This window comes from Gouania willdenowi, chromosome 13 (assembly GCF_900634775.1).
Source record: "Gouania willdenowi chromosome 13, fGouWil2.1, whole genome shotgun sequence".
Taxonomy (NCBI): Eukaryota; Metazoa; Chordata; class Actinopteri; order Blenniiformes; family Gobiesocidae; genus Gouania; species Gouania willdenowi.
This window is the reverse complement of record NC_041056.1, coordinates 22,198,055-22,223,746: the sequence shown is the minus strand read 5'-3', so window position 1 is coordinate 22,223,746 and position 25,692 is coordinate 22,198,055. Positions and strand designations below refer to the sequence as shown.

The 25,692-nt window shown below is 39.0% G+C and overlaps 1 protein-coding gene across 1 annotated transcript in view; it reads right to left on the bottom strand.

Moving 5' to 3' along the window:
* The window catches only part of pid1 (phosphotyrosine interaction domain containing 1), a 36,546-nt gene extending 10,854 nt beyond the window's left edge, over positions 1–25,692 (bottom strand). The window contains exons 1-2 of the mRNA XM_028465750.1: positions 25,533–25,692; positions 11,380–11,526 (exon numbers count right to left, since the gene is read on the bottom strand). Coding sequence (XP_028321551.1) covers positions 11,380–11,526; positions 25,533–25,562 — 177 coding nt within the window. The 5' untranslated portion in view covers positions 25,563–25,692. The remainder of the gene's footprint in view (positions 1–11,379; positions 11,527–25,532) is intronic.

Below are 25,692 nucleotides of genomic sequence, written 5' to 3'. Positions count from 1 at the left end.
GTCAATGACTAACTGGGTTTTTCCAACTATTTTTCAGCATTGCTCAAAAAGGGGGTTTATTAAAAATGAATAAATATTTAAACAACACTGAAGCTTTTCTGCATTAATATATAAAAACTCCAATAAGTGACGGATAACACTCACTTTTTAAGAGATGGGAAGGAATTCTGCAGCAAATGTTTGATGAGCAAAACAGTTCAATGACTGACTGAATCACATGACAGCAACATCTTTACAAACAGGCACACACATGTACACATCTAAAAACACAAATACAACAATGTTGGGGGAGAAAAAAACAGGCAGAAATTATTAAATTTAATGCAAAAAAAAAAAAAAAAATACAACAGAAAAGGAGAAAAGTGAGTGGAAGGAGACAAATAATTTGGTCCATGATCTATCCGTCTAGAACTTAAGGATCTGTTTTGCGTTATCCCACAGGTATGCCTTTTGTGAGTTTAAAAATATAGTGCTAAAACAGCAGCTGCTCGAGCTACAGCTGGTTCAGCTATCAGCTCAAAAAAGGACCAAAGAGATCAGACAAAGTGAGGAATGGGGAAAGGAAGAGGATGACAGATGCATCCAAAGAATTCTGCATCACAGAGGCTCTGGCAACACCAGGGGCTGAGTTGACATGGACAGGCTATTAGACTGGAACAAGGAGGAGGTTGTTGACTAAAGCAGCTTGGGCCTTGTTAAATCAGGTCTGGGAACTGGCTGTGTTGTGAAGGTAAAACAATCAGCAGAACTCCTGAATAGCTTTATTTTAACATCAGGTATTTTTTCCCAGAAATCAGTCCAGGGGCAAACAGGTGGTGCAGACAAAACAATAAGTATTTTTCTTACAATCCCGCTCTCATTCTTGCCCTTCAAGATTTATTTATTTTCCCAAATGACGAGAAGCATTGATTCCTTACAATTCAGAAATATGTCAGATTTGTATAATGCAATAATGATTCTATATTGGCTGATTTGTGCAAAGTTGTTTGCAAGTCAAAAATTCCAATGTTTAATTTAATATAGCTATATAAAAGATGAGCATTAACAAAAAGCCATCTCTCACAATATTGACAAAGACTAATAAATATGGCCATCAAATGTCTAATGTTCAACATAGGGTTTACGGTACTATTATGTGCCAAAACCACTTAGTGGTCTTAAATTGAGCATAACACCAAAAGGAAAATGCTACAGTTAAAGAAGAAGTTAGATACTCAGTCACAGTTAATAACAATTTGCTCAAAAAAAATCAAGAATCAATGTGATGTTGATCATTAAAGAAGCAATTAATAAACAAAGCAACGAATGCTTAAGGGTGAACATACTGTAGCTTAAAAGCACTATTAAGTTAAGGTTTGTGTCACCCAAAGGTTATAAAGTTGTTTTTTAAACTAATGTTTATGGTGAGCATCATTGACCACTAAGGCTGTAACAGGTTGAGAATTCGCAAGTAGTGTAATCAACACCATGTCACTGGGAAGAAGGTGTTAACCCCCAGCGAAATGATGCCGTAAAAATTGACACTGTGCATAAAACGTGTTGAAAATAGAGGTTCTCTTCCCTCAGAAGGCCCCTGTGTCTGGATCCCCAAACATTATTTGGAATCCATTGGGGGGGAACGCAGCATTCCTGAGGAGGTCGTTAACATTCCACATACATTATTGAATCAGCACACTACAGCTGGCTTTGCCTGTAACGGCATGCAAAGATGACTTGCTGGATTCTCCCCCTAGTAGGAGTATGTGTAAGTAAAAGTCCCAGTAGCAGTGTAAAAATGTACTCTGGTAAAAGTACCGGTAACTTTTTTTTTTACTTTATTAACCTGTGTTAAAAATAAACATGACAGAGTATTCAATTAATTTAGTTTTATTGTTGAATGTCAAACAGCTCCGTAAGTCAGTAGTCAAAGGTACAAAATGTATAAGTGACAATGTCACTTTGCTTTACTAAAATGATTTATCCCCAAGCAACTACATAAGGAAAGAAAAAGGGGCACTTCTCTATCTGGTTATGACTGAACCAATCAAGCTGTTTCTATTGGTAAGAGGATTGTGGTACCTTTAGACATAACTGAGGCTATCAGCCAGTTTTGCCTGTTCTTGCAAGTCTCTGTGATAAGCTTCTGTAACTTGTTTCTTCAGACAACAACAGTTTTTATCCTTTTATCAGGCCGTTCAGAACAACAAGCAGAGAACTATTATCCAAACTACCTTAGCCAAGCCTCATGATTCAGGAACAACAAAACACTGAATGTTTCATAACTTTAGCTAAAGCAAAGAAAAGGTCAAGGGGACAAAGGGTAGCACACAGATCTTGGGACTGCTGATCTGTAGCTGTGTTTCCGTTATAGATTTTCGCAAAATAAAAGCGATAATTCTAAATGTCGACAAAGCATAATTTGTTTCCATTTAAGGTTGTTTTGGGGAGGAGCCACGTAACTCCTGTGAAATCTCATCCTGCAAGACTTTGCTGGAGGAAGACGGACGCTTCAAACCTTCTCATAACAATACGCATTCCATTATTGTTTGCCGTCTAATGTGGCTGTAATATTTCTTAACGGCAAATGTACTTGTTTTTTATAGCGCTTTATCCCTCCACTGAAGTAGTCTCAAAGCGCTGTACATATCAGCTCATTCACCCATTCACACACATTCACACATCAATGGGACTGAGCTGCCATGCAAGGCGCTAGTCAACCACTGGGTTCAGTGTCTTACCCAAGGACACTTCGACACATAGACCGGTAAAGAGTGGGATCAAACCCCCAACCTCTCGATCAGAAGAAGACCCCTCTACCACCTGAGCCACGGTCGCCGTCAAAGCATAATGCTAAGAAATGTCTCGGTTTCCTCTTATGTCTACACGTACCGCACCATGTATTCTCAGAAAGAAGTGGTCATGTGACTATGTAGGTCACATTCTGTGATGTGTATTTGCGGAAAAAGTGTTTCCATAGCGCTTTTGCGGCACATTTCAAACATCTGAAATATCTCCTCATGAAAGCGTAAAAACTTTTTAGCAATATTTGAGTGTTTTTTTCAAAATTCAGGTGTTTACATTACCAGTTTTTATTGAGCTATTTAGATTTTGCACATTTCCAACGGTAATGAAAACGCAGCTGGATTTTAGTTTCAAAACTCTTGACTTCAATATGATCAGCTATGTTTGCCTATCTGGCTTATGTTGCCTTTTAACATGAGATGTTTAAACAAAAAAATATCACCACAGTGGAACCAAATCAAAACCCATGGCTAGAAAATACTAGGACCACTTCAGTGTGAAGTTCAAAGTCTTTGTATTTACATTTTTGGCGCAGTGGCATTCCGTTTTAAATTTAACGCAACCCCCAAAAAGGATTAAATCCTCTTACATGTGCCTAACCTACTACTAATAAATACATTAAACAGTGAGTATAAACCAACATAGTGTGTAAAACTAGCACTTTAAATATTTTTGTGAAAAAATATTTAACAAGTTTTCAATCCAAGTCAGGATTACATATTGTAACCCTACTAATTAATGTATTATTATCAGGACATTAGCCTTATTTTAACATCATTGATTTTTGTTTTGTCTGAAGTAGTGTTTATTCTGGTAAGAACAATGTGTTTCTACTCAATCCATTTGTTCAGAATAACCATCTGCTCTTCCTTTGCAAAGTTAGTGGGCTCCGTGTGTGCGATTGGCAAGATACAGAAAAATCCACGCTTTTCTATTATACTCACAATATTCCAGGAAAAAACTTTAATCAGAATAGTGACTTGTTCTCTTGGCTTCTTGGTGCCAGTTATCCAGACTAAGAATGTCTGGTTACGTGTCGCGAGCTGCCAAAGAAAAAAACTCGGTATGTTTACCCAACTTTGTCCCAGAGGCTTTGAGAGATATCTTTAAAGGCTACAGTAAGGAGCACTGTGCCTATTTTCTCAGTGGTTGTGAATGTGCTGCTTTGACAAGGGCAATGACAGGTGGCCTTTCATCCACACTGAGTGTTAGCTTTGGCAGGAAGACAAGGGCTCTCGGGCAGCCTGTCTGCCTCGCTGTAAACTCGGAGGAGGAAGGGATGAAGGATTCATTAAAAAGATGGACTTTGAAAGCACATCTTAATAACTGGATAATTACTGCTTTCATATTATATGGTTGCACATATAAACCAAGCAAGAAGCACATCCAGCAGTGTAAAAACGACCACTTCCTCCAATTTCTTCCACAAGGAGACCGTAATGTCTGAGTGGTAGAAGAGGAAGCAGAGGTGTTGCAGCAGACGGGCAGACACAGACAGCAAGTGAAGTTACATAAGCTAAGAGATGCAGCAGCCAAGAAGGTGGATTCGAGTGTTGCAAAAGTTAAAGGAAAGTTTGTCTGTGTGTGCTTATTTTTAATTCCCTTAGCAATGTATTGGTAACCACAGAAACTTGGATTTATCCCCTAAAATAATCCAGAGGAGTGCTGTGGGAACAGAGGAGTCATGCAGTACGTGAAGAACAAAAAAAAAAAAAAAAAACGTCATAAAGTAGTTTTCACCAAATTAATTGGTGATTTTTTTATTTTTTTTTCCATTGATAGCCTAGTGCAGTGGTTCTCAAACTTGTTTGGCTTAAGTACCACCATTCTCTGATTTCTGAATCCTAGTACCCCTTTGTCCAGCCACAACATTTTGCTCAGAATACTATGAAAAAAAACAACTATAGAGCACGATGATGGAATGAAGGAGGGTTAACACACATTTTAAAGAATCTAACTTTGTAAAAAAGTGAAAAGATACAGGTTTTAGTGTCTCATGACTAGTTTTTTTTATCATGTCCTGTCATGCTGTCATCTCCCACCTGGTGTGAGACCAAGATTCCCTTTCATGCTTTTATATATTAATGTTACACTCTCTCTATCTAAAGTAGTGCCATCACATACCCCGGCCCCATTTGAGAAACACTGGCCTCGTGCATGAATGAAGTAAAAAAAAAAGTGTTAGTTATATTACTTGCTTTATTTTTGGATAAAAACTGAGACTATTTTCAAGATAGTTTGGTTAATGTGTGCAGCTGGAGACCATGATATTATATAAATGCACATTTCTTAACTGACTGGGTGCTTTATTACTTTAAAAATAGTGATAGGTGAATATAACGGATGCAAACTTGCATTCAGATAAGTGACATGCAACACAACTATTGCAGCATTTGAATATCAGTTTATTGAATCTTTCTTAAAGCCATTGGGATTGATTGTTGGAAGCAAATTCATCTAAACTCACATTTCTGCTAAACCTTTTTTAGAGGTGAATTCATTTGGCCGGTGCTGCTGCATTACAATGACTTGATCGATTGCAGATGAAGCAACACAAGCACCAACTTTAGGTGTTTGTTTATATCAAATAAAAACAAATGCAGTAGGCCAATAGGTAATGATGATTTAATAGTGTGAATAACAGATTAACCAGTCCTCAGTCAAATTTGTTCTTAATACATTGAGGAGCAGATTCACTAAAGGTTTAGGGGTATTAAAATGTGTGCAAACATCACTCCACGCGCTAAAAAGGGGTACAAGCTCCATGGAATAATGACTGCGCGTCTTCTGCACGTCACAATGCACCCACAATCCATTTAGCCCGTTTCCCTCTGACGAATATGTAAAGTAGGTGAATATCATAAGCGGCGCAAAAAATGGGAGGAGGAAATGCAAATAAATAATGTAGTGGGTGCAATGCAATTCATCAAACTTGGAACTGTTTGCTGTGATTGTTTTAGCATCAGAAAATAGTACGACTGACAAGAAGGTGCAAACACACACGCAGAGATCAGCTGCAATAAATGTTGACCCAAAACACTGCGGAGATGGAAAAAAAGACTCCAGTTAACCTTTCTGGTATAAAAAAATTATTTAAATTAAAGCTGCAAGCAGCGATGAACGGGCCCTTGCAACCATACACGTCGGGAAGTGGCGCACGTTGAGGTGTGTTGCATGTCAGGGTGTGGCAGAAATGTTAACGTGTTGGGACGTAGCTTACAATTTTTAAGGATTATATCACAAACTTTCCTGAATTGTTCTGTGCAAATATAACGTCTATGATTTCCTTTAACCAATAGGTGGCACCATGAATATGAATGACGGTTGGGTTAAACCGTAACTAATTTGTTTGGCATGCAAAGGAAAGCTGCTTTAATTCATTAGCATCTACTTAGCTCTGCAAACTCTTAATAACTTCCATACGCATAGCACATCATTCAAGTGAACAAGCTACTAAGAGGAATACAGTATTTAATTCTATAAAGATTCAACTTTATTGTCAAGATTGTTTTATAACACAACCAAATAAACATGTATGTTTAAAATAAAAATATGAATGTGTGAAGTACTTTAACAGTGCAGTGTTGAATGTAAGACGTATCTCTTTATAAAAGCAAGGAACCTCTCTGTGTGTGTGTGTGTGTGTCTGTGTGTGTGTGTGTGTGTGTGTGTGTGTGTGTGTGTGTGTGTGTGTGTGTGTGTGTGTGTGTGTGTGTGTGTGTGTGTGTGTGTGTGTGTGTGTGTGTTCCTCAAATATCTCTGCGGTTCAGGATCAGACTGACCTGAGAGTTTCAACATGGCTGCTGCTTGGCTCAAGGGTGTGCAACGTCGGATTTGTGTGGACTGCAATGATCCATTAATAAATGATTTAATAAATACATGCTTTGGTGAGGAAACAGCACCACCAAAAGATTTAGGGACCTGGTTTAACACCATTTATTTCAGATCTTAGTAAATCCACCCCTCAGATCCTGACTTGTCATCAACTCATTCTCGATTGTGCAGATATCCTCAGTTTAAGGACCAAACTTCTTAATTTCATTACCCCCTAACAAACATCCAACAACAGAGGACAACAACATCTAACATCTGTGTTGAATTTTAAGATCGTAAAGTTTCTGTTGGTTATCTGATCTCATGTTTCTCTCCCCTTGCTGGTCCTCTATTCTGTTCTGCCAGTAAACACTTAATGCATATAGTTTTTGTTGCTGCTGAATGACTGCATGAACAACAAAAAAAGTGGTGAAAGTGCCAACAATAGCCCTTTGTGAACAGTGAAATTAATGCAAGGGCTTCTTTTCATACAATTTAGGTACTTTTTGTGGGCTATCGATGTAAAATGTTTAGATTGCATAAGATGGGGGAAAAAAAGAGAAACGGAAAAATGTAATAAACAAAACAGTCATATAACAGTGGCAATTAAATACCTGAAATTACTGATTTACCACTTATTTTGGGATTCTTCCCATAAATTTGTTTGCAAATTATAATTCTAAAGAAAAAAAGTGTTATATAAAGTCTAAAAGGGGTGTAAAGATTAATTGTGAGGCAGTTAAAAATCAATTCAAAGGTATCACGGTTCACATCACTAGTCTGAAATTGACTCGCAGTACAAAGCGCCCTGGCAGTTGACTTGCGGAAGCGTTTTGGCTTCCCCAAGTCAAAATGAAAGAGAAAGAAAGAATGTGAAATCCAAGGTAAGAGGGGCAAAAGGGAGAAACAAGAGAGAGAATGAAAGCCATAGTTTGTTTATTTCTGTTATTTTTTTGATATGGGATTTGTTTTAAAGTCAAATTGTTAAGGCACAAATACCTATTTCAGTTGCACTTTTAAAAGAAAAGGAACTACTATCCAGTTTTGCATAGTTTAATGTAGAGCCAATTTAAATGAATAGGCTTCTTCTTCATTATTTCTAATTAAATTGCATTGTTTTGCATAGTTTATCAAGGGATTCTTTTGACAATGAAAGGTAAAAGAAATCAATCTTACAGTAACATATTACAACCTTTGGGCTAAAATACTACAAGGCTACAAACACAAGCTCTGCGTAGGGAGTGCTATAGGATTTGAATGTGATGGAGATTGAAAAATGCAAAGATCTCCTGTTCTGTTAAAATAGGTGTGATATAATTTATTTAATAAATCTACTTCAGTCAATTCTGAAAAATTGTTGAAGCAAATAATCTGCATTGCTGGGTTAATTTGTCTCACCACAGCCCTCAGTTTAGCTCGGCCTGGATAGTAATCAATGATGTTTCTAAAGCACCCTTAAGGGTGTACTCACACTGGCAACCAGGGCCGTTCCTAACCAGCTCTGTGCATGTGTGAAACCATGGGGGGCCATTGTCTGGCCTGCGTAGGTGTGAACTGCACCGCAGGGGGGTTAACGGCCCGATGGTCCTGCTGGAAGAGGTGGTCCAAACAGCGTGCCAGAATGGCACGGTTGGCCGCGCATGCGCACGTACAACTCGACTTGACCCGCGCGCAAAATGTGATGAAGTTGGTACCGCGCGACGCTTTACGGCACATAAACATCCGCATTCCGCAATGATAGCGGTGTCAGAAGTGCTCGTTAGCTGATGAAAAGTTCAGAGTTGGCGTTAGCTGATATATATATGAACAACACCACAGAGAACTCATGGAGGAAGAGGACAACATGACCGTAGGACTTCTCTTTGATCAGCCGACAGCGGGACAGTAACGGAGTGTAGCAGCTCATCATCAGGTCCGGGTATTTCCGAGGGTTTAAATATACATATAAACACATATTACTGGTATATTAACCCATATAAACCAGATAATATGGAAATGGGACATTTTACTGCTGCAAATGTGTAACATATTACTGGTATTTTGTGGACAGGACACATGTAGTTGGCTATTATATAACCCAGAAAAAAATGGAAATTGGACATTGTACTGCTGCTAATGTATAAATAATATAAATATATATATATGGTGTTTCAGTGTTCTGGGACACATACTCACAAACTCTGTAGAATGAAAACAAAGTGTCTTGGGGAGCAAAGTGTAGTGTATTAATTTATTCATCTAAACGTAACCAAAAACAGAACATCACAAATACAAGCCCAAATAAATGTAATGTCTGAAAGAAAGGGTAATAATTTTCCAAACAAAAATCAATAAGCCAGAAATATAGTGCAACCTTTTGCAAAATGTAACATGAACCTTAAAGACAAAACATTTAAACATTGGAAGTACAAGGATGGGAATATTATGACAGCAGAACCTGGAACAAGACTGCAAAATGTTGCAACTATTTATTTATTTTTAATCTTATTTTAGTTCTCTTCTTAGGTCATGTCGTGTTAATGCACATGTGGCAATACCAAGTTTCCTCCTTTGTTTTCAGATCCATTTGAACCTCCATTCATGGTGGTTTTTATCGTCAGAGAGAGTCTTTCATTTTTAATAAATCCACCGTTATTTGGTCTGTTTTAATTTATCTCTTTCTTTCTCACTCACTTGGTTCTCTCTGTTCCTTGTGTCGATTTCGTCAAAACAAAACGGCATCTTTAATGTTTCCGTTACGTGTGAGTAAAATTACCGCAATGTACCAACACTGGCTGTAAAGAGCAACTTATTATCTTTCATAAACTGGTGGAATTTCTCCGATAGAACAAATATGAGCAGAGTTACGGTCATTTAAATTAACGTGATGCGTTCAGGGGCCCTGGGAAACCCAGTCCGTGAAAAGAGCACGTGTCTGGGTAATTCTTGGTTTATAGTTACCCTACGCAACAGAAAATATGAAATTAACAGAATGTACTGTCAACAACAAACCCAGAGTCGCTTAATGGTGACGTAACGCCATACGTGTGTCATAAATTAACGTGATGATGTGTTTCTCTGTGGGAACCGAGTTGAGCTGGTGATCACGTCCGTTCTACCGTGCCAGAAAAGGGACAGGGAGGGGGGGATTCCTGCTGTGAGCTTGGAACGGCCCCAGTTGCCAGTGTGAGTACACCCTAAGTTACATCACCTTCACAGCAGAGAAAAACACAACAAGTGTCCAAAAAGGGGAGCTACTTCAAGAATTGCACTTTGTTTGATGCACCAGAGTCGACAATCAGATACCGACATATCATGTTTATTATCAGCTGCTGACATTAACACAGAACATTCCAGCAGTGTGGATCTCCTTCACTCCCCCATCTACAGTAGATACTGTAGACGTGTCAAATAATAAACAATTTAAAATGGAACATGGTGATTTTAAAGAGTGATACCAGCACACAGTGTTGACATTATATCTTCATCAACACATGCAGTGGACAGACATAGACAAGCACTCAGATACATGTGGCATGCGTAGCAACACTACATACGATACTTACAAAGAGTGCTGCGTCACTAACATTAACTGACAACTCAAACTTGCACAACTCTTCATGAGGTCAGAGAAACAGGGAAAAGCACATTTAAAAGCAGGAACCATGAGGGTCATTGACCAAACCTATGGCAATAACAAAGCAGAATCAGTCAGTGGGAGGGAGAGTGAACCGTATCAGCTTTCTGGATCTAACTGGAGACCAATGGATCTACCCTACTGTGTTATCATGTGCCACCTCTGCATTTAGCTGTTGTTGTGATGTATTTACTTATTTAAGAAAACCTAGTTGAGCAAAACAAAGAAGTGTGCTGAAGTATTCAATATTTAACTTCAGTCAAACAAATTCTACAATTATAGTAAATAGAAGTAGACTGCAAGAGGAATAGAGGAATTTAAACTGCAAAATCTAAAATTTATACTATCCAATTAATGGAGTAAACAACTGATTTATTGATTACCATAAAAAATTAATGTACTGCACACTGCTGTCCTGGTTATATTTAAAAAAAAAATAGTTAGCAACTAGGCCATATACAATATAATTGTCAATATTTTAAACTCAATTAAGTCTGACCAGAAAGACAATTCAAGGTTAAATCTGCACAATATGTGCCACTTTAGGCTTTTTCTCCTCTAAGGGACAGCACGTGTGAGTGAGTTCTGTATTGTGGCTTGTTTAGATGTAGGTCTGGGTTAGGGTGCACTCAGAAATCCATCTAACTGTGCTTTTTATTCTATTCTCAGAAGTAGCAAAAGCAGCCACTCCTAAAACAAGTATTTTAATTAAAAAATTAGCTGTAAGAAAATAAAATCGATATAGACAATATTGTAACTTTCTATATCGCCAAAATAGAAAACTCGATATATCTTGAATCTTGATATATTGACCAGGGCTATTAGCAACTGGTCAAGGGCTGTAATTATCTAATGCTTCTTGTAAGGCAGTCATTACACGAAGACACAAAGTTAAGTCTTCAAATGGTTTTATGTTCCAAAAAAAAATCCTGTTTGCTATTTTAATCTGCAGCCCTTTAGCTTTCACGTGTAAACGTAGAAAGGCTTTAAGGTCATTATAAATCAAACTTCTTACATGCATTGAACATAATTACACAAAGATGTGATTCAGACAAAGAACATCACGTGTGCTGAAATCTTTGGATTATGGTATAATTAATGCTATTACAGATTTAGTGCTAATAAGAACAGGGCTGGCTTTGAGGATTATTACACTCATGTGATCCTACCTTGTATCCCGTAAGGCTCCTGTTCTTTGTATGTGGCGTGGTCGAGCACAGCTCAATAGCCTCGGGCTCGTGAAAGATCACCGTGGGTAGCGGCTCCTTCCTTAGCGTCAACACATTCAGTTTGGTCTTCAGCATGGTCTGAAAGTGCTGATGGAGAGAAAGGACAAGTAAATTCAAGATATAGACAAGTTAATGTGGTACAACAAGTAACTTTGATGCCATCCATGTCTTGGTCATTCATATGAACTAAATATTGGAAATTGAACTGGCCAGTGGCCAGCTGCCTTCTTTATTGTTGTTGTTGTTATAAAATAGTATTTAGTTTTACTGATGTATTTCTTTTACACCTCAAAGAAACCAATAGGAAGTACATTCTGACAATAATACAAGGGTAAGAGAAATAACTGTTTGCAATTTTTTTTACCTTCCTAACTAAAGTGTCAAACTCAAGGACCGAGGGCCAAATCTGGCCCTTCAGAGCATTGGATTCGGCCTGCAGGAGAAAGAGAAAATTACCAAATAATTCAGTTGTAAATTGTTGTTGAAAGAACTCAAAAAAAATTTCTCCAATTATCCCATAATATCTTACCAAATTAAATAAAAATTGGTTAAAAAAAAAAAAAAATCAGATCTGTCACTCATTGCTAACATAGTGTTAATGCCTTCCATACTTTATGTTGAATTTATAACTGAAAGTGCAAACTTGGCCACATTAATGTTGAAATTGTTTGTTTTTCCAGCCTACAACCTGCGGCCCACTTGTGATCAAATTGGTCCGTATTTGGCCTCGGAATTAAAATGAGTTTGACACCTCTGTCCTAACTGAATATAATGAGTTAATAAGTGAAGCTATGACTTCCTCATCAAAATAAGATACAGTGTTTCCTGAAACCGAGGAGAACCACATGTGCCATCTGGACCTGTGCAATCTGTGGAATTTCTGGCCTTCCTCAAACCAGTCCAGACACAACTGAGCTGCTAATGAAAGCAGGACATTCACAGCTAAGTCGGAGCAGACACCTGCAGACCGCTGGCTCATTTTGCTGCGTGAGGACTTTGGACCTATTCTTTTACTTACTTAAAACAATCAGTTCCAAGCCATCAGAAAATAAAAGGCAGGAAAGCTACTTTGAAATGTCCTCCAATATTTGTAATATTTTAGTAACACCTGTGGATCACATTTACAAAGTTGCCAAAACATTTCTTTAAAATACAAAAAGTTAGAGGAATGCATTCACTGGACTCTTTGTCCTTGCTGTACTAACAGTTGCTATGCAAAAGGTCTGCTTCTTTCACTGGAACCAGTATGCTAGTCCCTAGAATTTTCTCTGGCCAGTACAATACACACAGACACAACAACCATTCTGGCAGCATGGTGATCCATCGGAGCCAAATGCTTCCAATCAATGTGCTTACATTTGGACGCTAATAAGATTAATGATCACATGCTGCTCACTTTAGCTTTGCATGTTAGCTTGTTTAGTTTCATAATCAGCTTCAAATGATTGATGCAGATTTAAAAAAGGGAAGTGAAGAGGTCATCAAAAGTTATTGTGATTTGTTCGGCATGGCAATTCATCAAATACTGGTACACTGTAGCAACATTTCTAGAATAGCCTACGACATTTAGCTGAGAACTAAGAATGTTTGAGCGTCTAATGTCCTGCAATCCATCAATGAAGATTTGTTATGCATTGGGACAAAAAAGAATGGGGTTGAATGGACAAAATACTTCTAAACTTAACTAAAAACACTATAAGCATACTCAAGCAAATGGTTTCAAAGCTTTTCCCATATCCTCACTCACACTTCTTAAAGGCAACACATGGTCAACATTTTCTGTCTTCTCTGGTGTCAAAGTGAAGCCAAGAAGAGCAACTTTGATCGAGAGACATTACAGGAAAACTTTACTAAGAACTTCTTAATTGAAAGCATTGCAACACCTCATGCAGAACTCTACAGTCCAGCACTTCAACGTCACTTGCATTTGCTCCTAAAAACCCATGTGTGCACATTTTGTGTTAATAAATATTAACCATACAGTCATTTCATGTTCTATGATGTAGAAATTCTCTGTCCTGTCTGCTTTTTTTGTTTTGTCTTTTAAATACAGATTTAAGGTTTTCTTTCATTAATTAGTGTTAATAAGGTTCAGCTTGGACGGTCCCTCTGTTGAGGAGTTTGTTGGACAACTGGTTACCTTGGTGTTTAGTTCACATAGAGGAAATAAATGAAAAATCACAATGTAAATAAAACATGAATGATAAATCAATAGTTTTTGTGCTCACAAGTATCTTTTGTCTTTCCCAAAAATATTTACTGTTCCCAAATATCTTACTTTAAGAGCACATGTGCTTCTTGGGAAAAATGTCAGCGTAGAGCCTCATCATGTACATGCAACTGAAGGTTCAGTTCACAAATTTTGTTCCAAGAATGCCATGGTTTTAATGTAAATAATACATATTATACAAGTTATGAGTGCATTATTCATACTGTATAAGGCTGTTCTTCCATGTAATGGTTTATCTTTTGGAATTTCAAGTAAATTTTGCGCTCAGTTTGAATTTAATCCTGTGATAATAATTATATAATAATAAATTTTTTTGTTTTTTTGTTTTTTTAAAGAAGAGAAAAACAAAGCACAAATGAGGGAGAAAAAAAGAGAAAAAACTAAGATGGAGTTGTGAAAGTAAAGCCACATGTGTGTAAACGCTCGCTGACCTCCGCGTCAGCACTTTACAGCTTCCTGACAGCGGCTTGCATTCCTGCGGTTGGCCCCGGTACGAAGTGAGAGGAGGGTGGAGGTGGTGTGCTTGGTCTTTCTGCCCCCCCACCAGGAGCAAAAGGCCTGTGCGGAGGGCCATGGCAGCCTGAGGCTAGATTTCTATTCACAATATTTTCACTGCCTTTCAGTGTTTTCTCTTTCTTTAATTTCCCCAAGTCCCAACAGTCCCCTCATCAAGATACTGCTTTTATTAGTTCTATTTCTGGCTTTAACTTGGGCCTGGGCGAGTTTTCTGTCTCGTCCAATCGGATGAGCCAAACTCATTTTGGGCTGGAGGACCGTTAGGGTCCTTTAGAAGAACACATTAAATTGTGGTACGCTTTGAGAAGTGTCAAAAACAACACATGAGCAATCCCGCTGGTGTTTTTCTGACCATACAATAATAGACCCTTAACTGTCACACTATAAATTTGCACAGTCTGTAGTTTGTTACTGTCTCCTTTTTTTAAACAAGGGTTCATTCCAAAAATCCATAATAAATTCTCATTGATGAGTGTCAGATTTAACGTCAGTGCCAAAGCTTCCTATTAAGAAGTGACGATGAGCTGCCTTAGCTTGTGTTGTTTGGATTCATTTTCTTCTCTTTGTGACATTATTTTGACAGCTTGTCCATACTTTCATAAGAAAATGCTCATGCTTGGATTTAAAAAAGCTGCCATTGCTAGAGTTAAATGCTGCCATTCCAAAACTTGTCTGACTGATATCGGGAAAATATGACACATAACGTCATAGCAGCAAAAACTCTACACATGACTGTAATAGTAGATTAATCAACACTGACTTACTGCTGCTTCTCCTTATAAGAATAATATGTATTTATATTGGGAGGAAATAATTCACAAACACCGGGTAGAATAGGACAGAAAGTATAAACTATAACTTAATAACAACTTATCATATTACAACATATGGTCAACATACTTCAAATTGCTTTTCAAAATCCTGCCAAGAAATTATGCTTACTCGCTTTTTCTAAAGTTGAAAATTCCATCCGATTAATGACTGGTGGGAATTTTTGATTGTTGCTCATTAAGAAGAGAACCCAAATAATCGCATGAATGCAAATCATGGCTTCAGACTATTGGCAGTGATAGTGATGAGCTTACCGGGTCACAGATGGTAAATTGAACATTTAAGCTAGGATGGGAGTGTTCTTACAGGAAAAAAGTGTTCTCAGGTCAGTAACCTGTAAGATAGCTCATAATAGGGTGAAAGCAGGCGCTCGGCCACACTTACCGAGACAAATCTGGGTTTGATCAGGACAGAAGTGAAAGAAACACAGCTGGAAATGTTGTTCAGACACCAAGGAAAGTCAAATGAAAACTGCAGTAGGTAAGTTTTTTTGGCAACATTTGGTCAAAAATCCATAATCATCTTTGAGCATATTTTATTCCTAAGTGTTCTGAACGGACAGTGAATCTCTTCTCCTTCTCCTGGCCCTGTAAAGCATGTTTAGAAATACAGGAGCGTGACGCTGGATGTCAGCCAATAAGAGATCTTTCTACAAACACGTGTGCTCCATGAGCTGTTTTGGCGTTACTATTGGCAGCTCCACTGACGTAAAAGTGTAATGATGGACGTTCCAGCAGCAGGCTCCATCGCGACATTAGACACAACAGTTACACGTCAAATCAAGCAGCAAAAGGCAGACTGAGGTGGAGCAGCAAAGAATAAAGTCACAAACACTGAGGAGGAATGGACCACTTTGCGTCCTCGAGGATCCCTGTGACCGCACAGGGTCCGCCACATGTACTGGTTACAGAGAAAGAGCGAGAAGAGATGGGATACATCGCGTGTAATCTTAAGAGAAGCTTATCCAAGGTGAATTCATTTTACAATCTGGATGTGGAGTGAAGGTCGTCAATCTGCTCTGAGTAGCAGCTGAGATCACAGCCGCCTGTGTGTGCTTAAAGCAGAAACAAGCTGACGGCAGCAGCCGCTCCTCAGGGCAGTAACTACAGAGTGATACGTTCATTCATGTTAGAGCTTAATCTGTTGCTATACTGCCATAAATCAGAAGTGCAACCGTATGACTCCATTTAGAAACAGGTTTATACTCATTTTCTTACACAACATAAATAGAACCATGTTTTTGTCCTCTGAACACACAGGTTGAAACACTCCAACCAGGAGACTGAGAGTTTGTTACGTCAATCTGTTGAAAACTCAACAAATTGTGAGATTTTTAAATGCTCCCAGTGTAGTGAAGATGCTTTACCTGAAACACTGACTGTTATAACTAAAAGAAACACATAAACACTGTGATTCCTTTAAGGGTTTGTGTGGGTGTCTGAGATTTTATGCATTCATTTGAACACCCAATGGTAATTATGTGTGTGCCTGGAGGTAAACAACACCACTGCTGAACATAGGGTTTTTTTTTTGGTTTGCTATTTATTCCGCACCCGTTGATCACTAGACGTGTACTGGGAATGCACATCCTGTCCAACATTTGTTCTTTAGGGTATTACAGAGTAACAAACATTGCTAAACTGTCTAACATGTGGTCTAATGATCCAAAGCGGTCTTTTGAGGCAGGGGTGAAAAACAGCAGACATGAATCCAAACAGATGTAGTTTAAAAAACAACAAACAAACAGTTGTTTGCCCTTTGCCAGTAAATAAATAGAACCTGAGATGAATTAAAGAGGTAAGTTTAACTAAAAAGTTGCTTAAACCCAGAGAATCCTGGTTCTTTAAACCTATTATTGGACTGTTTTCACACAGTGCAGTTACATCCTGAGACCAAAAGTATTGAGCTCCTGGGATGGTAAACACCGGACTTTCTAATACGTCCCTCTTTGTGTTTACAGCCTCCCCTTTTTCATCCTGGGACAGTTTACGAGAGAAAATATGTCTGAACGAGCTCAAACCAGACTGGACTGTGGGAGGTCCCCACGCAAAGGAAGACCTGTTTTTCTCAAACAAGTTTAAAAGATGGTTAACAATCGGATGCTGTGATTGGTAGGTTACTCCTGCAGAAGAAGGTGAATTGGAGTGGCCTAACCTCAGAGCCCGTGGGGGACAAACTGAGACTGTCTGTAAAGCATCAACAACCCTTTGACACATACAGTTCCCCCACCACAATATTTCAAACAGGCCAGTCAGGGCGTGCAAGTGAAAACGATACAGGAGAACACAGAGTCTTCCAGAATGTCGCAAACAAGTTTAGGTTAGGGCAATTAACGGTTGCCGATACCTTAGATTTTGCAATATCAGCTTCCATACATCCAATTTGATTAGGACATCCTGAATCCATTAATAGTTATTCATTAAAGAACAAAAGTCTGAATAAAAACTATAACAATGTCTGTTTACAAATTGCTTTGGGGCCAGCTCCTGTGCTAGTCTGCAGAGAAACCTTACCGAGGGTATAACTGCTCTCTCAGTAACATAGCTGTGGCTGCAGAGCAACCTCAGACAACCACACAGAGTATTACAGACATGCAAACACAATAAAGACAGAGACAGTCCCAGTTACAAATACATGGACACACTCTTGTCATGTTTGGCCTCCTCTACTTCCAGCTTGTCAGCTTTGCATCTCTTTCATTGCTCAGGCCTGTGTGTCTAGGGCCCTATCATTTCCATGTTAATGGAATTGAACAATGAAAACGGAATCCACTGTTGGACGTGGAAAAATTGACATAATGTTATGGGGAAATGGTTCCGGGGGGCTGTTCATTCAGTGCACCGCCCGCCCCCATCCCATACTGGCCAGTTTCACATGTGGAAGTGGCCACTCGAAAAACCGTCTAAACTGCCCAAAACACTATGCAACTCATCACTCACTCCAAAATACAGAGCCAATCATAACTTTTATGTCTGTGAAGCTCCGCCCATTTACGGTGAAGTGCTGGGACACTCACTGAAAACGTGAGCAGCCTTTGAGAGCTTCACCTGTCCAGAGTTTTTGAGTAACAACATCTCATTAGTGCTACAGAAGATCGGTGGGAAAAAGTTGGCCGTTATGAACGAGACCACCGATGCCAGGGATTGTAGCGTCTTAAATATCTTAGGTTAATGATAACTTGATAGCTTCTAAAACTGTCAAATATTGTGGACACTAGTGGTGAAATAACTGATGCATCCTTTCGTCAATTTCATTTTGTCTAGTCATTACGGTCTGGAATAGGGATGTAACGATTCACTCAACTCCCGATTCGATTCACGATACTGGGTTCACGATACGATTCTCTCACGATTTTTTCATTTACAAAATGGGACTGTAGACAATTTTTTTTTTTGGGAAAAAAACTAGAAAATACTGTATTATTTTCCTTTTGTTTTTCATTGTCAAAAGAATTCCTTGATAAACTATTCAAAACAATGCAATTTTACTAAAAATAAATCTTGAATTAAATAAATAAAGGAATAATACAAATGAAAATGAAGCCTATTAATTTAAATTCTGGTTCTATAATAAACAATGCAAAACTGCATAATAGTTCTTTTTCTTTTAAAAGTGCAACTGAAAATGTATTTTGTGTCTTAACAATTGGACTTAAAAAAAAAAAAAAAAACCGTCATTGCACTGATTTACGTCATATTTGTTTGGACCAGCAGAGGGCGCTGGTAACCCAGTGGTCGGTTGGCATGCAGATATCTTGCAGTGAAGAAGAGAAGCTATGCTAGCAGACAGAGCTAATAGAAAAACGTGACTTTTACAATATTCAAGTAATATTCCAGATATTCTTTCGGTGCTAAAGGGGTAATGAATCATTTATTAACATATTTAAGTGTAGAAGGCAGCCAGAAAGAAAGTATTAGCAGACTCCGCCCGCCGCCAACACTGCTGGTTAAAAAAAGTACTGCGATTCAATTGTCAGAAAATCGATATCAACCGTGATACCTATGAATCGATTTTTAACTGCCTTACAATTAATCGTTACATCCCTAGTCTGGAATGATGCCATCAGGATGATTTAAATTAACCTAAATTAAAGTTAAGTTGGTCAAAACTTAATCAATAAACCTGCTCAGATTCAGTAAACTACTCCACCCTGAAGGGAAATGTGGTGACATCAATGCTCTTCGCAAAATAATTAAAAAGGAGCAGTCAGAATAATCCATGTCAGTTCAAATTATATATATCTTTTAATTGTTCATTAATTTGTATTTTTGACATACAATTTTAATTATGGTTTTTTTTTATTATTATTTATTTTGTTTCCTCACAGGAGTTAAAAACCATTATTTTTTGAAAAAAATTATAAATATTCCTAAAAAAAAAAACAGAATTTTCAAAAATCTATGTGGAAAACAAAGAATTTGGAAAAAAAAGAACATGGATTTTTAAGGGCCCATCACACACATCCTAGGTGTCAAAAGTTGAAACCATGACTTACAAAAGAGCGGAAGGTCTGTCAGCTTTGGAGGCAATAAGAATACAGGAAGTAGGGTGTATATGTACGTGTGCAAAAAAGCGTGTGTATGGGAATAGTCCTACACGACCAAAGCAACTTGTGCAACATGTTGCTTTACGAACGCAGGCTCTGTCTGAGCAGGAAGGACCAGAAACTGACTGAAGCAAAAAGCAAGGCATCAAACAGAAGAATGACACAGCACAAACACACCATTTCAGCACACGTCCTAATCTACAAACACAAGTGGCTCTCTTTAACGCTGCCACCATGACCTATTTGTTATCACCGCCACATGTTATTTCTCTCCTTTCCACCTGAGCGTGAAAGGAAAATCCTGCAAAACCTGTTGCTATGGCAACAGAGAACAGGAGGAAAAAGGACAGATGCCATGGTAAATAAAAACATAATCACATAATATGTGATTGTGAATATTGTTTCAGCTTACTGAGAGGTTCAACTCATTTTCCGGATAAAAAGTAAAGTAATGAAGGACACCAGTGATAAGGATGTTGCTGCTATGGCGACCAAGGTCACAATACAGGTGTCACTGTTGGTATATGAAAAACATTTCCTCTTAAGGTAATTTACGTTATTTAATACTTGCTACCGATTCGAAAGAGTGAGACAGTCCATGAAAATGACTCACTAGGGGATCCTGTGGTTTACCACAACATTTAAACCCACAAAATGCTGCTCCAAACAGGCCTCATACAGTCATCAATCAAGTTCAATCCAGCTACATTTGTGGCAGACTTTGGAAAAGAAAAAGATAAACATACAATACTCTTTATCACGGTTCCACCACAGCTGGTCTGCAGGAGTTGATTCCGTGTGAGCTCATTATCAGAAACAGGTCTATATTAACAGCACACAGATATATTTTCCATCCAGCCTTTGAACACAGTTCTTCAGTGGTCTTATAGTTTTAGTACAGGGAGCGACAGAGCAATAATTAATGGAAAGACAATGACATCCTTACATTACAGACACTGACTCTTCCAAAGAGGTGTGTCATTAATGTAAGTGTCTAGATGCATGGCCAACCATTTTCTTCACAGACCATGACACTTTGTGGTCAAATTTGGGATTAGCCCAACAATAATACACTCTGTAGAGGGTTTAAATGCCAAAGCCGATCTTGCAGAGTACCATTAATCCGTTCTTGCCAGGTGGGGAAAGTTCCTTGTTGAAGTCCTTGATTTCCACATGAAGCACAGCGTGATCCAGAACCGTTAATCCATAGCTATGTTTGATAGAATTAAAGTCATAACATGTGGTAGACCCTAACAAAAACCACGTTCCCATTACCTTTTTGGAGACAGATGAAGCAGCCCTGGGTATGTTGCTACTATCTTGGTGAACTATTCAAGGCTGACAACTTTCAAAGACTTTAACGCTCCCACATTTCTGAATTTGGCAAACTAAATGTGGTGGTTTAAAAGCTGTTTCACGTGACCTCTCAAACCACATAATTAAATACTTTAAGTTTTTATGATATCTGTATTTAAAGTGTTTGGATCTCATTGGTTTGCCCTTAGAATTATTCTCTGCTTTAAACAAGCTTCATGTAGTTCTAAAGCAGAATTACATTTTGCTACCTGTACCGATGTCAAAAAACTATTACTGTGCCAATATACAGTGGTGAACACAATTCTTTTCTAGACCCCACCCATCTGAGTTAGGCTGAACAAACCAAGTTTTAATGGGGTCCAAATGCTTCATGCCCAACAACTAGATCAAAATCAGTACATGAGCACGAGTTAAATAGCGTTACACTTCACAATTACACCGAGAGTAGACATAATCACGGTTAAATTCCAGTCTAGCAGACTTTATTTTGTCAGAAATTATGTGGGAATGTGTAAGGAAATCTATGTTTGCATGAGAAAAGTGGTCAAGTCTGAGACGTTATTATATAAGCAGCCTTAAAAAAAAAAATTAAAACTACAGTACCCAAAAATTTGAGTATCTACTATATCTACTATTAAGTATCAAGACTTGTTTGTTAAAAAGTGTGTACAGTATGTTGAGAATAAATTATTAGGCCTTTGTGATAGAAACACTTCAACATGCAGCATTATGAATAATTATCAACTGTACTTAATACTTTGCTTGTCTCTAAAAACAGCTTTATTGGCATCGCTCCTCAATGTTTTGAATGTTTTTATTTACATAAACATTCTGGTTGTCACTCCATTGAACAAAGAAATATTAAAGCCACAGTCTATGTGAATGGCATAAGGCTTGTTATCCCAAAAGTTTAAACTGAGCTGGGAAACACTTTTAGTTTGTTTACATCCAATACTGCACCAAAACTGAATTACTTTTAGGTTTTGGTGATAATCCTGGAAAAGTAGAATGATTTTTTATATGATATTGATATCAAATAGCTACGGATGTCCCGATACAACTTTTTCACTTCCGATATGATACCGATATTGCAGCTTTGCGTATCGGCCGATACCGATATTGATCCAATATCAATCAATCAAGTTTCATTTCTGAAGCGCTTTAGAACAACCAAAGTTCACCAAAGCGCTGTACATGATTAAAAATACAATTTAAAAACAGCATACTATATAATTAAAAACAGACCATTATCACATTTAAAACAAATGCCACAAAACTATGTATCAAACGCCTTCCTAAATAGGTGAGTCTTTAGCTTTGCTTTGAACAGGGGCAGGTCTTTGATGACACATAACTCAAGCGGCAACGAGTTCCAGAGTTTTGGACCTGCCACAGCAAAAGCACGATCACCCCATTGTTTGTACCGTGACCTGGGCACCTCGAGCAGGTGGTGTTGGGCAGAACATAGGGCTCTGATTGGCTGGTGAGGGGTCAGAGTCTCACATAAATACACAGGTGCGAGGCCATGGATGGAACTGAAAACAAAAAGCAAAAGTTTGTACTGGATTCTGAAAAGGACCGGGAGCCAATGCAGGGAGTAAAGGAAAGGTGTGATATGGTCGTGTTTGCGAGAGTTGGTGAGAAGCCGGGCGGCAGCATTTTGCTGCTGATATGATATCAGCAGAAATCATACATACATTTATTACTTATTTTGTAGTGTGGAATGTTAGAAAAGGCTTGATTAAGAGATGTTACTCAAACAGAGAACAATAATCAGCAACAGTAGGTGACTTTCTTGGAGTGGGAACCACAGTCACCTATGGATAGAAGTGCTGGAGTAAAACATTTTATCGGAGAGCTTATATCAGGGATTTTCGGCGTCAAAAACCTTCATCTTATTATTACAGACGTTCTTTGGTTCTTTTTTCAGACATTAAATTTAAGAGTAGATGTTTGATATTACTATTTTTTCTGTAATATTGTGTCCCAGGCATGTGAGAGCATATAGCCCCCTCATCTCTGTTCATGGCCTTCTTTGCACGCTTCCTGATTTCTATGGCCTCCTTGAGCCAACGTTTGTGTTTGTTTTCTTCTGCCCCGTCTTAATGGATAACGTGTACGTTTCTCTTGCAGTGGTCTGATATTGCAGATTTTAGGTTTTACTGCAGTGCTGCTTCTTTTTGAGTTCTTGTGAGTCGTGTTGCCGTTTCCTTTTCGCATTACCAGAAAAAATAGTCGGCGGGGCTCACGGCGCGCGCGGCGGGGCTCACGGCGCGCGCGGCGGGGCGGTTGGATGTGTTGGGCTCGCCGCGACATGCCGGTTGGTGTGGGCGTGACGGACCCGGTGGATCAGACAGTTCTGCTGGGAGTGCCACACGTGCCGGCTGTTAAGATCTGCCGGCTGACACGTCACACGCTGTCAGTGAGACGCTTCTGAGGAAGACGAGAGACATCGCGAAAACTGTAAAGCAAAAAAGGTAAAGAGCAACATCTACTCTTAAATTGAATGCCTGAAAAAAGAACCAAAAAACATCTATTGTGTTGTTGTTAATGGGAATAGAAATGTCTTTCAAGCCTTTTAAGTGTGAATGGTGCAATAATCAGGATCTATAAACCAGATAACTGCCAATATCTGGCAAAAAAGATATTTGTCACATGGCAGATGTTAATGCTCTCTGATTGTCCTGGTTTGTAGTATTTCATTTAGAATACAGTAAGTATGATTATGGGCACAAACTCTGGAGAGATGTTTAGCTTTGAGTGATTCCATGTTAAAAAAACAAAAAAAAAACACAAAAAACAGTGACAATAGCTGTTTACATTACCCATGGAAATGCGCAAATAGCGCAATAAAAACTGGCAATAGAAATACCTGAAGGATTTAACAGGAGTTATGCGGCTCCTGCCTAAAGCTAACCTAGCAATTAGTCACACCCACTTGCTTACTTTTTGTAAGAAAGTGAGTATGCTAATGCCGCCGTTTTTGCTCACTTCCGCAGTTCGAAAGAAACCAAGTCCAATCAGAGCCGTACAGAAAGAACGTCATTTCTCCTGCACCAAGCAGTGTCAAAACAAACATGGCGCCCACCACGAAGAAGACGTTCGGAGCTGCGCTCTGCTTGGTTTTAAAAGACCTGGATATATTGTTGAAACCACAACGATAAGAGGCTTTAAAACCGCAAGTCTGAACCAAACTAGACGCCATTTTCCTATGCCGGAAATAGGCTTAGCTTGTCGCACTATGGTCATCACGCCCCCTCTTCGTTTGATTGGTTACTCTGCGCGTGTCCCGCCCCGCTCAGCCCCCCAGAACTCAAACTCCTGGTGAGCGATTCCAAACTACATTGAATATTACAAGGAGATTATGATGGATTCCAGGCTAAAAGCTCCTGCCCAAAACCACCTAACGGAAACACGTTCAAACCGCAATTGTACTTTGTCAAAACTTTAGAAATATTGCTTTTATTCTTGCAAAAAAAAACTGTGATGGAAACACAGCTAGTAATGCCCATATTTTCTGTGAGTAATGTCAAAAGCTAGGGAAATAGCTGACAATGTACATAACATTTTACACCAACAACAGCCACTTAGATTGATTAAATAAAATATATTCAATATAAAAATAATTAATAAAAAAAAATCATCCATCAGTTCAGGATCCACTTATTAAGGATTATATCTTGTTGCTAGTGACACTGTTGGGTCCAATCGACCGGAAATCAAAGCGTTCAAAAAGCTGCGCGCCGTCAACGCGGCACTGTGAAATGCGGTTGCTAGGCGACACGTATAAAGTCCCTGTGATGGCGGGCAGCGAGGTGATGATTCAGAAAGAAATGAAACACACTTTGCTGTGGTAAACAACAGAAGATGTCAGCTGTAGCAATCCGCTCCTCAACCTCCTGGACGCCAGTGAGGGAAACATTGAACATTATTGTGCAAGTTCACTTGGCACGCACAGCGCACGCGACATCTGGAGAGCATTTACGTCTGAAGGAGACGGTGCATGGTTGACTCCATGGTATCATCCACCTCCTATACGTGCCATTACACCGGGCCGGATGCTTTTATTCCGCTTCACATGTTATAAACTAGCGGTTTGACGCTGTATATTTTACACTAATGTAAACTAGAGGTTTACATTACTGTAAAGCAGGAGGACAGGCCTGCTTTCAGAAGAAGGTAGAGAGACATGGATGAAGCAGGCCTGGGGGCCAAAGTACACATTCATTTATTTATTTTTTTATTTTTTTAAATCTTATTCTAACACTTGACCTTGAGTGAATATTACAATATAACATGAATACTGAGTGGGGGCACAAATCATCGCACCGTGTCTGTGTCGCGTTAGGTTCAGGGTTGACGTAACAAACGTGAAGAGGTGCGTTTGAACGTAGCACCAGCAAACAAACAAACAGGGACAGAGAGAAGAAACGTGCTTATTTTTAAATCACGTTAAATGAATGTTTAAATAGCCTACAGCTAAAGCCCTGCACTATAAAAACATGGGCTGTAATCAGTCCCTCCAGGCTACAGCCGTCCCTTCCCTTCACTAACACGGCGGCTCTGAGAGCCTCCAACGCCGCTAGAACAGGGTCCTCCTCACCCCTCCGACACTAAACCACTACCACACACTCCCTCCACACCGTCACCCACCTGCAGTCGCTCCGACGCGGGTTGCCACATGTTCGCAGTCACAGGTCGTCCTTCTTCAGTGCAGCTTGTGGTCTTTCCGTAGTCCAGTTCACATCTGTCCGCCCTCAGCTCTCCGCTCCGTCCTCCTGCACCGTGGACTGCTCTCCGTGATGGAGGATGT